The following is a 12,941-nucleotide window of genomic DNA, read 5'->3' as shown; positions in this document are numbered from 1 at the left end:
GGTCTTTTCCTGCGTCCTGCTCCCGCGCCCGGGCAACGCGCCTGCGCCAGCCTCTGCGCCCAACCGCCGCGCCAGCAGCAAACCTCCCGCGTCCCGGGCCACGCCGCGGCCGCGCTGCTGCTGTATGCTACGCTGCCACTACGCTGCCCTGCCTGCTCCGCCCCGGCCGCGACGCCGCCCGCGTCCTCGCCGCCGCCGCCCGACGAGAACGCGAGCACGGCAGCGGCGTGGTTAGCCTGCTGCGCTCTATCGCACGCGCACGTGAGCGGCTCCGGCGGGGCTAGGGCAGGCCAACACCGCCGCCGGGCGCGTCGGCCTCGCGCTGTTTTGCTGCGAACGAGACGCGGATCGCGCGTCGGTCGCCGTCGATCGCCTCTGGCCGCCTGCAGGCCCTGCCCTGCGCCCGTGGCGGCGTCGTGTTCACGGTGTTCACCCGCCCGAGCAGCCCACGGCTCGCGTCTGCTGGCGTCCTCCACCACCGGCGGCTCGTAGTGTAGCCGGCCCCGCGTCCGCCCCTGCTCGCGACCCCCCAACCGCACGGTGCGGCCTCCGCAGCTGCGCGGCCTCGCCTCGCCGCGGTCCCGGCCGCTGCGCTCCGTTCCGCGAATAATGCCCTCGCGCTCCTCGCCACAGCAGTCACACGCGCGGCCGCTGGCCGGCCCACGCACCACCACCACCACCACCACCACCACCAGCCGGCACGGTGTGCTCCACGCCACTCGTGCCTCGCCTCGCCTCGCATCCGCCTCTGCGCCCGCTTCTCAAGCCCGCACCAGCGCCGAGCTCATCCCCTACACCTTACCCTGCACATCCATGCAAGCAATCACGCAATGCATCACACGCGAGCCGGACGCAAGACAGGCCAGCAGTAAATATTTTGTCGAGCGGGGTTCGCAGGATGTGGAGCTGAGAATCCGCAACTACGCCATCCTCGCCGCGCTCGGCACCGGCTCTGCACACGTCCAATCCTCCAATTCGCTCGCCGCCGCGGACGCCGCAAGCAAAAAACTCTGCGGCTACATCGTCGCTCGCAACCCTAACACGCCTCGCTTTCTCCAGTTCCGGCCAGTGAGCCAGCACAACCATGTCCAGCAACCCGCGCTACAAACCCTTCGGGTCGTCGTCCAGCGCATCCTCATCGTCCCTTCCCCAGCGCGCAGGCAGCAACGCCCCAGCGCCACCGTCATCCTACGGCGCCGCAAACCATGGCGTCCACTCGCCACTCGCGTTCGATCTCGACGCTGCGATCGCGCAGCAGCAATCCGCCTACATCCCCAAAAGCATGATGTCTGCGGCCGCCGCAGCCTCGTCCGCTTCGACGTCCGCATCATCTACCGCCGCGGCCGCCACGGCGCCCAAACTCCAAGTCGGCGTCGACGGCAAACGTGTCACCGTCATCCGCGAGGGCGGCGGGCGCAAGTGGGAAGACCAGTCTCTGCTCGAATGGGACCCTGCGCACTTCCGCTTGTTTGTCGGCAACCTCGGCGGCGACATCTCCGACCCCGCCCTGCTCAAGGCCTTTGCGAAATACCCCTCCGTCTCCAAAGCCCGTGTCATCAAGGACAAGCTGTCCGGCAAGAACAAAGGTTACGGCTTTGTCGCCTTCAAGGACTCGGACGACTACTTCCGCGCTTTCAAGGAGATGAACGGCAAGTACATCGGCTCCCACCCTGTTCTTCTCCGCAAAGCACAGACTGAGATCAAGGCAAAATCCGTCAAGGGCTCAAAGCCGTACCAGAAAGCAACTTCCGACATTCTCAAGCAGGCATCTACCCACAGCATCAAGAAGAAGCACTAGATGCAGGTTGCCAGATCCCTCCCCGTCGCCGCGCCGCGCGCTATCTTCTCCCGCTTACCGCACACGTCCTCTAGGCTCCTCGTTTGCTCTGCACCACCAGTGGTGTCCGATCCACTCTGTCCTGCGTGCTCTAACTGCTCTAGATCAAGACTGGCCATAGCTGGCATCTCTAATAGTTAACTATAATACTATATTCTTCCGCCATGTAATCCGTAACTATACTTACACCATATACATATAGCGCTGCAACCCGTCCACCAGCTGCAGCGCCACTAACTATGCTCCAAACAACAGACATCCGAACTCCATGCGCATGATCATCATCTTACACTTCCTTCGCTGCATTAAACGCGCCCCGAAGCCACGCCGACTCTGCGATCTGCCGCACCGTACACCGCGCTTCCCGCCGCCGCAAGCCCATCTCGACGATCTTCTTTGCGCCGACATAGCTATCCGGATCCGCCAGCGCGACGTTGACGTTGCTGTCTCGCAGCGACACGCCGCTGCCGCCGTCGTCGCTATCCGAGTCGACCGCGGCCGCGCCGTCAGCGCTCTGCAGCAAAATCCAGCTCCATTCGATCCGTGCGATCCGGTGCTTCACTCGCCCGCGTGCACTGCTACGACGACTCCCGCCCGCGCCGCCTGTCGGCGTCACTAGCGACCCGTCCGGCGCAAACACAATCGGCGGCGCCGCGTCAAACGGGAACCGCCCTTCAAGCAGTGTGTACAGCAGCACGCACAGTGCCCATGCGTCCATCTCTCGCCCGTCGTATGGCTGACCCATGATCAGTTCTGGCGGCGCGTAGTCCTCGGAACCGCACCGCGTCGTCAGCATCGGGTTCGCGGGGTCAATCCGGCGCGAGAGGCCGAAGTCGGTCAGTGTCGTGATTGACCGCGAACCGTAGATCGACGCTGGGATCTTGGCTGGTTCCACGTTCAAGAGCACGTTCTCGAGCTTGATATCGCGGTGGACAATGTTCTCGGCGTGCAGATACAGCACCGCCGAAACGATCTCAGCAAATAGTCGGCGCACGACGCGCGGCTGCAATATGCTCCCCCGTTCTGGCGACGTTGCCAGATCAAACAGATCGCCCCCAGGGCAGAACGGGATCACAATCAAAGCCCGCTCGAGATTAATGTTCAGCGCCACAAGGTGTATCAGACAAGGATGCTCCAGATTCTGCCCGCTCCTGTCAGTACTGTCCATCCCTAAAGCACAACTCGTACGCAACTACACACCTTCAGAATATCCACTTCCCGGTTCAAACTGCTTTCTATCCGCTCGCGGCTTGCGCCGCCAGCGCTGGCAAGCTGCACGATCTTGATAGCCACAAGCCGTTGGTGCGCGGACTTGACAGCCGCGGAGCTGGAATATTGTGCCTCAGACTCGTCCACCAAGCTCGCGAGCACGACACGCGAGAACGTGCCCTGTCCGAGCGGACGCACTTCTTTCCAGCGCAACTTCCTCAGGGACTTGTCGTCGTACGCCTCGAAAATCTCGCCGGGTCCGTCGCTTCCCTTGCCGTGCGTGACTTCACGCTGCATGGGATCGCCGCCGCCGCTGCGACGACTAACCGCCGCAGCTGCGGCCGAGGCCGCGACCGTGGGCAGAACCAGATGGCCTGGTGCGGCAAAATCGAGAACGGGCTGTTGCTGGCGCTGCTCGAGTTTCGCGTTTGGTGAGGGCGGCGTTATTGATGTGCGCAGTGTCGAGATGCCGAGACCGTGTGCCGCGTCGGCTGTGGAGGAATCCGCATGTGGCATTAACGGCAGCGGCGGCGGCGCTGGCGTTGGTGAGACTATCCGCGCAGCAGGCTCTGTGCCGACGTGGTCTGACAGATCACCGTAGTTCTTCTTCGGCCGCGATCGGGCAGGCGGCACGACAACAGTCGACGGCTGCTCTGAGAGCTCCGACGACGACGACTCGGACTCTTCATCGAGACTCCCGCGCGTGATTTCGGTGATGTAGCGCGGAGAAGGAATGGTGCGACTGACGATGCGCTGAGCGGCAGCCAACGCCGACGAGGATATCGAGGGCGGCGACTTGCCGCTGTAGAATTGGCGGAAGTTCGGCGACGTGCTCACCACCGGCGATGGCAGCGGCGTCAGATCGCGGTAGTACGTAGCGGAGGTGGGGGAGTCGAAAGAAAGCGAGCGCGAGCGCGAGCGGAGGGAGAAGGAGGAGGATGTGCGCAATGGCGCAGTGTGGCCTAGGGGATGGGGGGGAGGATGAGACACTGATGACGACGACGTCTTCGGTGGCGAGGTCGTTGCGGCATGTTCGTCATGTGTGATGGGCAGTGACTCGAGCAGAGGCTGGCGCGGCGAAGCCTGGAGTGTGAGCTGGCTGCTGTCGTCGGCACTGGCGGCGGCAGTGGGGCGCGCGGCCCGGAGACTGGACGTCTGCACGGTAAGCACGGGATGGGCCGCGCGGCGGTCGTTGGCCGCGGCGACGGACACCCCGAAGAGCGGCGACGGCGGCGCCGGCGACGGCGACGGCGCGGACATGGCGGGCGGAGTAGGCGGAGTGGGAGGGGCGCCGAGCGGGGCGGGAGGAAGGCGAAGCGGGAGGAGATCAGGGCCACATGGGCGCGGTGACGACGCCAGCAGGAGGCAGCGCAGCGCGGAGCAGCGCAGCGCAGCGGACGAGAAGAACACAACAACGACAGCGTGCGCGTCTGCGGCCAGCGTCACCAGCCGCCGGTGACTGATGCAGCGACGCGGGTGCCACGCGTCACGCATCGCCGCCATGGCCCCTGGCGCGCGTCTTCTATTTATACCCTGCTACTCCGCCAGGACCCTGCCCTCTCCCACCTCGCTCTCCATGTACCGCACCCGCATGATCTCAAACACAAACAGCCCCACGCTGCTCGATGGCACCGCCGACAACGCCTGGCGTCCGAACCCCGCGTACAGCCACCCCATCCACGACCGCTTGCTCGCGCGCTTCAGCTGCGCCGCCTCCCGCAGCAGTCGCCCGTATGAGTCCGCATACGCGCGCACCACCGCGCTGCTCTTGCCCGTCCGGTACGCCTCGTCGTAGTCCACCGCCATCGCCGCAAACACTGCCTGTAGCCGCGCGACCGGCTGCTGCACCACCTGCAGCGCAACCGCCGCCACTGCGCCTGCACCAAGGATCGTGGCGGGGTACAGGGCGGCCGACGGCTGCTCTCGGATCGTCGTGTGCTGCGCAGGCGTGTCCTGCGTCCGCATGAAGTCCACGAACTTCGGCACTGGCGCGCCGTACTGCATCACAATCTGATCGTAGCTCCAGTGCTTCACGCCCTCGAACGTGGCAAAAAAAGCTCCGAACCCGAGCGACTCTTTCACCAGCGACAGCGTGTACCCGCGAAACACGCCGCGCATTCCCATCGCGCGCAGCTTTTCCCTGCTATACCGCCACAGAGACTTGTGCTGCTGCGTCTGCACCGCGATTCCCTCCGCTGGTATCTTCAGGTCTGACACTGTGAACCCTGTAAACACAGCGTCAATCGGCGCCGCAGCAAGCGACTGCGCGCCGCCTGCCACGAGCCCTGCCATGAACGCTTGTCGCCACGATAGCACGTCCGGCGCTGCCCCGAATATGCTGTTAATGCTGACCATCTTCTCGCTAAATAGAGGTAGCGCAGTCAAGTACGACGTGTACAGCACGATCCCGACGAGCGAGTTCGCAACCAGCGGAGGGAGTACTGTCACAAGTTAGTCTGCTGTTCTCTCTGTGCTCGTCTCCACGCACTCGCCTTGATTTGGTATAAACGACCACCCGTGCTCCCTGATCGCATGCGCGAGCAGCGCAAAGCTCGAATGTGTATGTAGCCTCCATGGCAAACTCCCTGCCACGGCCGGATTGATCGCCCGCGGCACAAGTAAGTAGTCCACCCGCGTTGGCCGGAACAGCTTCACCGGTACCCTCAAGTACATCGTAAAGAACTGCGACACCAGCGCTCGCGTGCCTGCCGTCGCTGCGCCCACGTACTGGTTTCCCTTCTTCTGCTTCCGCCGCGCCGCCGCCGTCGAGTTCTCTGAAGATGGCAGCTCATTGTCTGTCGAGCTAGTCGCCAGCGGCATCGCTGCTGGTTCCGACGTGGCCGTCGATGCATACTGTCCTGTCCTACTCATCGCATACGAATCATCACTCCGTCTTCGTCTCTGGAGTCAAAGTCCGGGTATCCGACTTCAGCACCAGTGCACAACGTCAGTTGTCAGCGCGCTCTGCCGACGCAAAGAGTTTATCCGTTGGGACTTCTTTTACACGAACTGAAATTTTACAACCTACCACCTCACAGGCATTTTGCAGCTGCTCCTCCGAGCCATGGCAAACGACAAATCAGAACCGCGGAGGCACAGACGGAAACGAGCCAGAAAAGCGCGCACTACAGGTACGTTGCAGTTATGTTTACACGAGCGAAGCACGGCTCCCCATTAACAACTACTGCAGACTTCTCCTCGGACGACGACAGTGATTCCAGCAGTGCTGCTGTCGAAGAAACCAAAGTGCAAGAAGTTGTAGAAGAAATTTCCGAAGAGGACGAAGACGATAGCGACGAAGAAGAGGAGAGTGGTGAAGAGGACAACACCACAGCGCCGGCGACCGATGGGGACGTCTCTCGAGACAACGGCATACTCCAAGTACGTTGCCAACCTGTAGTATTTGCTTGCGAAGACAGTTACTGATACCATTTCACAGCCCACAGCAAATATCACAGCATCCCTCCTCCCTGACTTTGAACACGCGGACGAATCGAGGTTCCTTGCATACTACAAATCGACCGTCGAGAAGGAATTCTTCGACGACCTCCAAAAACTTCGCAGCCGCAAAACCGGAAACGAGTCCGAGTACCTGCGCACCATGACCGAGCTTTTCGACGTCTCGTCGCTCATCTACACTCCCGAGGACCAAGCCGTCATTTCAGAAGGCCAGCGCCAGAAAGCCGAGGACGAGAATAAGAACATAGTCGATGCAACTTAAAAAACCAAATAAATATAGGCAAGCAAAAATAAGTTACAGGAGATAACAACTCAAAACCCAGTAAAATCACTTCGAGACAGACAAAACGCCAGCGTGCGTGCATATCACAATTTCCAACACCCCCAGCGTGAATCATTAGTTACTCCTCCCACTTCAGAAATGCAAGCACGTCAACCACCTCCCGCAGAATACGCTCCACGGGCACCTGTCGTCCCCTGTGCCCACCGTACCCAACCGGCATATATGCGCGCACGCGACCTTGCCGGTCCAACACTGTGACCAACGGCATCGCGTCCCGCCCGCCCGCAAGTGGATGCAGCGCGCGACAAAGCCGCGTCAAGCATGTCTTTGTATCAAGCACAAGCGGCACCGCAAACTTATTTTCCATCACAGGCATGGTCGTGCCGACCGCATACACCCCCGCGTCAAATTCCCGGTGCAGGCGCGCGCTGCATCCACCGAGCTCGTGCACATGCTCGTCGTAGTCGTTGGCGAAAAAGACAAGTACCGTAGGTCCATTCGTTTGGTGTAGCAGCGCTTGTGGCTGGATCCGCGTGTACGATAGTGAGCCCGGCGGGTATGCGTACAGCGAGATGTCGCCGTTGGTCGGCAGCGCAAGCGTCCGTGACCGTTCGGATAGAGACACGCACGAAGGCATCGGTGCGGAATATGACTTGCGTTGGCGCTTCGTATCTGGCGTTGGTGATGGTGACAGGTAGTGCTGCTGTGCGCCGTATTCGATGCTGGGGGACTGCAGCGGCGACGAGGACGAGAGACCCCTCTTAAGTGTGCGGACAACCCGCGGCGGCTGGTAATCCACCGCCATGGGCATCAGACCGCTCGCACACGAAATCGACGAAAACGACATCCTTGCTTATGCTTCGCTGTTTGCACTACGTTCACTTGTTCGTGTGCTGTCCTTTAACGTCGAGTAATATAAACCATGCGTGTAACAAAAAACGCGGAGGCCGAGACGATTCCGTCGCCTTTAAAGTCGCCAGCTGACTAGCCTTGTTAATTGTCCTCGTCGCCGAGATGTGTCAGACAAAGCGACGGGCGCGAGCGACGTCAAGTGTTCGCAGTGCGTTGCGGGCGGGAGAAAAAAAGTCTCCTTCCTCCTGCCGCTTAAAGTTTGCACGCGAGGTGTGATGTTTACTCTTATCCGAAATTAGTTAGCAACGTCTCGGCGCGCATTGTAGCTCTGGCTTCCACCGCGCATTCTGATAGACATAAAACCCAGCAGAATATTCCACTTCCAAAAAGTCGCGTCGCCGAATTTTGCCACTGCAATATCTGGCCGATTACGAGAACACGGGCTAATGTTGCTTCGCCATAGCTTGCCCGCGCGACAACTAAGGTTTTTAGGTTCTCCGCACTTTGACACAAAAAATTAATTAATTACCCCACACATTGCGAATGCCGCCGCTGCGATTGAGGGGAGCGAGGACCGCGCAACGCCGCAACTGTGAAAGCGAGCCCCCGCACTGCCCAACAAATCTGGGCGATCGAGCACGAGGACAAAGTAACGACGTCATTCCTAACAATTAACTACCTTCTAATTTGTCAACCGCTACGCAAGGATCAGATCTGGACTGCCACTACGCGCCGCACAAGCTTCTCGTACAGCGCGCGTTGGGCTGCGACCTGGTACCGTCCTTGCTCGTGCGTCCGGCGCCAGCGTCGGCGCGCTTCTTTGCTGACCTCGACAGACGTCGCACCTAGCACTGCATCGACGAGGTCGTCGAAGACTCTCGCCACGACTGCTTTATTGCTGGATGGCAGTTTTGAGGAGAATCGTGGCAAAATCGGTTCTTCCAGGAACGCAAGAGCGTCTTCGACATGCCCAGATTTCTCCACGGTGGTTTGCAAGTACCGGATTGTCGACTGTAGTGCTGTGATCTATTGCTGTCATTAGTGAACGGTTGACTGGTAAGCACAAAACCTGACATGCCTGTTGCGCCATCGCGTCCATCTCATCTGTATTCGACGCCAGCGACCGCCGCTCCAGCTGCTGTAATTGCGCGGCCAACCCCTCATTCTCAGCAACAGACTCTCGCAGCATGGTGGTCTCGTGTGTCAGTGCCTCAAGTTCACCACGTAAACTCTCCACCGTTTGCTGCAGTTTCTTCTCAAGCTCGGCGCGACGGGCCACCTCGCTTTCCACGTCTTGTAGCTTGCCCAGCCGTTCGTTGCTCCTGCTTAGACGGACGTTAAGAACATTCATTTTTATCACCGATTCCTCTAGAGCACGTTCTTTGAGATGGATCTGTAGGCTAAGCTCCTTGACTTCCTCTGTTAGCCTAGCGACACGCGCTTTGTCCTCTTTGAGTTCGGCTTCCTGCTGTCGGATCTCTCCGACCTTGGCTTTCCAAGGCTCAATCGTCGGTGTAGCAAAATCAATCGCATAGTCATCACTGGAAATGATTGTAGTCACTTCCCGCGTCTGTAGCGCCATATCCTTGAGTGTGTCTGGACATCCTGCAAAAAAAAATTCGCCGTTATTCGGGGTATCGGTCGCAGTTGACGTATTGTAGATTTCCTGTGTCATAATTGCCAGTATTTCCGTGTATGTACAAGGCTGATATGACTCAACGTCGCGATTGAATCTCGCAACGACAGCAAAGCACACCTATCATCAATGGTTAATTTTCGCTCCAAACGTAGAACACAGAAACTCACATTGCGAAGATAGGACGCCACAGTCCGCAAAGACCGTTCAACTCCACCGAGTCTAGTCACAACTTCACCAGACGGACTCTTTGACACGTCTCTCCAGCTCTTGAGAATCCCATGCGCTTTGGAAACCAGCACTTTCAGTCCCTTGGACTGCGCGATGATGCCCTCCGCTTGCTTCTCAAAGCTCATACCGAGTTCATGCTCATCACCGCGTTCAGCCGTATCGGTTGCCGCAATGGAAAATTCTGCGAGGACGCGTCGTAGGAGGAAGCTGGTCACGAAGACGATCCCATCAGTATAACTTTGCAGCTGGAATAACAGTCCATCCACTTCTTCGCTCCGCACAGGTCCGGATACTTCAAGATAGCCCACCAGTTTCAGTGCTTGAATCTCCGCCAGCAACGATATGCCGGTATTGATACGACTTAGAGCGTCGTTTCTAAGCTGTTTGTCGTTGTTGCTGCGAAGCTGTGTGATGCACTCGTTAAGTACTTCCTCGATTGGTACAATGTCTCCAAGCAACAGACCAAATTGCTCAAACTCCGTCGTGTCGCATATGCACATTGAGCTTGAGAAAATGCAAGCATATGCGTGTAAGCTTGCAAGTCTGTCGCATATTTCTGTTGACTGAGATGGATTGACTTCGTCCTCGGCGGCAATGTATTCCTTTAGAGTGTTGCTGATCAGTGAGCTCTTGAATGTAATCCGCCGGAAGCACAATAGCGCCTGAATAGCTTCGCGAACTGCTGCAAGTGACTCTGGAATAAAGCCCTGAGATGAATGTTAGTTGCCAGCCCAGCTGTGGATGAATGATAACATATACCTTCAATATCGAGAGATACTCAGTGGCCTCCTGTGCTTCTAGTTTACGAAGCTCGAGATCGATTGTCTTCGCTTGAGAGCTTAGAGCTGCTGCTTGCAGCTTCTGGTTCAAGTCAAACATTTCACGTGTGCGCCGGTTGATTTCTGCACTCTCGGCTTCTTCCATCGACTTTTCTGATCGAATTTGATCCAGCTCGCTCTGAAGAACAGACACAAGTTCCCGAAACCTGCTGACTGTGTACTCGTACTCTGCGTTGGTCTCTTCGATTTGAGCAAGTCGTTCAGCCTGCTCGTGCAGCAGTATATCGCGATAGCCAATTTCCTCTTGTAACTGCTTCTCAGATTCAAGTCTGCTGGCTTCAATCTCGTCACTAATCCCTTTGAGCGTCTCGAGGTCCTGTATAGTCGCGCGCATGTCGTCGACTTGCTCGCTCAGGTTCAAGTTTCGTACCGTTAGTTCGTCGAGCATTTCGTCAGCACCGTTTGCAATATCTAGTTGCTGCCGCAAGTTCTCCGCAATCTCCTCGGACTGCTCGAATTGTTGCTGTAGCTGGCTGTATTTCTCCTGCAGAGATGCGAGATTCTCCGCATCTCGTTCAGCTTTCTTGAGTCGAATTTGGAGTGCCGCTAGGTCTGATGAAGATTGATCTCGCAGCTTGATCAGCGCGTCGCGAAGAATTTCATTCTGATCTAGGACGCTCTGGCCATCAAGCATCTGTGTGGACGGAAGTTCGTCATTCAACCGCGCCAAACTTCGCTCCTCCTTGAGCGTCTCAAGTTCCAACCGTGCTTCTTCTAATCTCAGCCGGAGCTCAGTTAATTGCTCTTTCAGTTCCTCGACCTCCTGTTCCGCAACCTCTTTATCAAGCGTGACAAGCTCGAATTCCGACGTACGCTCCTGCAACAATTCTTCGACCTTAATCTTCTCGGCCTCGAGCGCGCGCACGTTCTGCCTGAGCTCCTGCTGTGCATCATACATTGGCTTTATCTTGGCCTCCAGCTTTGAGACGATGAGTTCATGGCGGTCACGGTCCTGCTTCATGCGCTCAAATTCCTGCAACCGCGTCCGATCCACCGTGCGCGTGCGCTCCAGCGCACGTATCTGAGCGCGCAGAGTTTCTAAGACGTTATCCGTAGATTCCGCCATTTCGCCTTTAATAGTGTAGATTTAAACCATGTCCTCGGTCGCGGGTTGAAGAAGAGCATACAGGTTGACGCTGCTGCTGTGCCGAACGCGTGCCGCACGCGTTCACTTTCCCCGTGAACGCAGGTGTGTAGATTCTTCAAACCTTAAAGAGACAGCTTGCCTTTGTGCTTAGATGGCCAAACGCGATCGCGAACATACGGTTACGGTATCAGGGCCTCTTTCATTTGGTGTTGATCTACGCTATCATATCTATGCTCCAAGTTGCTGTTGATCAAAAGCATTAATCGCAGTATACTGCATACGTTATAATGCAAGAAGAGCTTTTGCTCGCGGAAAATCACGGCGATCGAGGGTTGACCGTATGTTCAACAAAATTGGCAACATCTGAGTGCTGAGTGCAAAACATCTCACGCCCTCCACGGGCAGCTATCCATCAAGCGGATTATCTCTCGGTTGCATGATGAGCTCGCGTCGTTTTGACTCGTCATCAGAAATCGTCAGCTCACAGAAGGTCATCTGCCCCGCGCAACATGATGTTAGGGCTATTCTGGAAGACAGCGAGCACGAATGACGTCATATCTTGCGTGACCGCTGGTTGACGCACGTGCAAAAACGCATCCTGCGAACGGTGCTCGGCGCTCATCGAGATTTTTCTTTGTCCTGATCACACGCTTCGCATTGCTCCGAGTCCCCGAGCACCTTCGGACACCCGGACGGCCGCCGCTCCATGCTTACTGATGTCGATCTATATATATACCTCTCCTTCTGCCCAAAATCTTTCTGTTGCTCTCTATACCTTACTGTCGTCCACTTCGCAGTCTGAATTGCTCTCCCGCGCGCCTGGCATACATCACATTGCCACAACACCCCTTACACTCCGCCTGACTACATCAATTACAAATGGCCGCACCCAATTTCGTCGTTCTGTCCGCCGAGTCCCGTACCGCGCCTAAGTTTCTCAAGCTCACATGCGACGTCCAGCAATCTCCTCTCTTCGAGGGCCAATATGCCGCAACCGCTGCCGGGCTTGATGCCGCTGCCCCCGCCGGTCGTGAGCGATCGCAGTCCACTGACTCGAACATCTCGACCTCGTCGACTGCGTCCGACGCGCGATTAGTTTCTTACTCGGAGCTCAAGGACGTTCCCGAGGAGATCTAAAAACATCATGAATATGGCATTGTTCATAGCGCTGACCGCCTGGCATGATTTTCATCGCTCATTTATACATCGCTCGTTACATCAGCTGAGCAAGTGCACAGTTTGGTATGGATATAGGTTGGGTCGTTAAGGTGTTTTTGTTTGGTAGCTAGTCTATTTGTGTTTGTGTTCATGTATATCTAGATAGTTGGCTAAGGTATCGTGCTCTGGTTTAAAGTGCCTGTCTCTAAAGTCGGACCACTCAACCAAAACTGCTCCGTGTGTGCGATGGCGCTAGACAGATCATGCTGCGCCTCTTGTCTCTCCGGACGATGCTTTGTGAGCTGGGAGGCTAAGCCTTGCGTACAGCCTTCATTGAGAAACACTGCGTG

At 57.5% G+C, this 12,941-nt stretch overlaps 6 protein-coding genes across 6 annotated transcripts; 2 read left to right on the top strand and 4 right to left on the bottom strand.

Moving 5' to 3' along the window:
* Window positions 1-648: 648 nt before the first annotated feature.
* Window positions 649-2,004, top strand: V1518DRAFT_408659 (uncharacterized protein). Its single transcript, XM_066902178.1, has one exon. The coding sequence runs from the start codon at window positions 1,085-1,087 to the stop codon at window positions 1,796-1,798; it is 714 nt and encodes a 237-aa protein (XP_066761870.1). The 5' UTR covers window positions 649-1,084; the 3' UTR covers window positions 1,799-2,004.
* Window positions 1,801-4,530, bottom strand: V1518DRAFT_408657 (kinase-like domain-containing protein). The gene is made up of 2 exons (XM_066902177.1): window positions 3,038-4,530; window positions 1,801-2,978 (listed from the first exon to the last, which is right to left on the bottom strand). Exons 1-2 carry the CDS (start codon window positions 4,304-4,306, stop codon window positions 2,124-2,126), a joined length of 2,124 nt encoding a protein of 707 aa, XP_066761869.1. The 5' UTR covers window positions 4,307-4,530; the 3' UTR covers window positions 1,801-2,123.
* Window positions 4,531-4,582: 52 nt separating this feature from the next.
* Window positions 4,583-5,866, bottom strand: V1518DRAFT_424453 (mitochondrial carrier domain-containing protein; the record flags this gene model as incomplete). The annotated part of the gene is made up of 2 exons (XM_066905866.1): window positions 4,583-5,487; window positions 5,539-5,866. 2 exons carry the CDS (start codon window positions 5,864-5,866, stop codon window positions 4,583-4,585), a joined length of 1,233 nt encoding a protein of 410 aa, XP_066761868.1.
* A 26-nt stretch (window positions 5,867-5,892) lies between these two features.
* On the top strand, window positions 5,893-6,767 carry V1518DRAFT_402852 (uncharacterized protein; the record flags this gene model as incomplete). The annotated part of the gene is made up of 3 exons (XM_066901849.1): window positions 5,893-6,177; window positions 6,209-6,427; window positions 6,486-6,767. The coding sequence occupies 3 exons, from the start codon at window positions 5,893-5,895 to the stop codon at window positions 6,765-6,767; spliced, it is 786 nt and encodes a 261-aa protein (XP_066761867.1).
* V1518DRAFT_408651 (uncharacterized protein) lies at window positions 6,753-7,920 on the bottom strand. Its single transcript, XM_066902176.1, has one exon. It carries the CDS (start codon window positions 7,633-7,635, stop codon window positions 6,907-6,909), a length of 729 nt encoding a protein of 242 aa, XP_066761866.1. The 5' UTR covers window positions 7,636-7,920; the 3' UTR covers window positions 6,753-6,906.
* Window positions 7,921-11,528, bottom strand: V1518DRAFT_408649 (dynein associated protein-domain-containing protein). The gene is made up of 4 exons (XM_066902175.1): window positions 10,267-11,528; window positions 9,447-10,214; window positions 8,719-9,396; window positions 7,921-8,666 (listed from the first exon to the last, which is right to left on the bottom strand). Exons 1-4 carry the CDS (start codon window positions 11,410-11,412, stop codon window positions 8,349-8,351), a joined length of 2,910 nt encoding a protein of 969 aa, XP_066761865.1. The 5' UTR covers window positions 11,413-11,528; the 3' UTR covers window positions 7,921-8,348.
* Window positions 11,529-12,941: the final 1,413 nt, after the last annotated feature.

The sequence above is a fragment of the Limtongia smithiae genome (assembly GCF_038497785.1).
Source record: "Limtongia smithiae strain NRRL Y-17922 unplaced genomic scaffold V1518scaffold_1, whole genome shotgun sequence".
Lineage (NCBI taxonomy): Eukaryota > Fungi > Ascomycota > Lipomycetes > Lipomycetales > Lipomycetaceae > Limtongia > Limtongia smithiae.
Note: the sequence above shows the minus strand (reverse complement) of the source record. Positions and strands in the feature narration are given on the sequence as shown.

What these genes read in the sequence shown, in the direction of transcription:
- V1518DRAFT_408659 (XM_066902178.1), top strand. Translation starts at nt 1,085, where the DNA reads ATGTCCAGCAACCCGCGCTACAAACCCTTCGGGTCGTCGTCCAGCGCA.
- V1518DRAFT_408657 (XM_066902177.1), bottom strand. Translation starts at nt 4,306, where the DNA reads ATGTCCGCGCCGTCGCCGTCGCCGGCGCCGCCGTCGCCGCTCTTCGGG. An exon ending in GGGAAGTGGATATTCTGAAG is followed by an intron (nt 2,979 to 3,037) that starts GTGTGTAGTTGC and finishes AGGAGCGGGCAG; the next exon opens with AATCTGGAGCATCCTTGTCT.
- V1518DRAFT_408651 (XM_066902176.1), bottom strand. Translation starts at nt 7,635, where the DNA reads ATGTCGTTTTCGTCGATTTCGTGTGCGAGCGGTCTGATGCCCATGGCG.
- V1518DRAFT_408649 (XM_066902175.1), bottom strand. Translation starts at nt 11,412, where the DNA reads ATGGCGGAATCTACGGATAACGTCTTAGAAACTCTGCGCGCTCAGATA. An exon ending in AGTATCTCTCGATATTGAAG is followed by an intron (nt 10,215 to 10,266) that starts GTATATGTTATC and finishes CATTCATCTCAG; the next exon opens with GGCTTTATTCCAGAGTCACT. An exon ending in TGGCGTCCTATCTTCGCAAT is followed by an intron (nt 9,397 to 9,446) that starts GTGAGTTTCTGT and finishes CATTGATGATAG; the next exon opens with GTGTGCTTTGCTGTCGTTGC.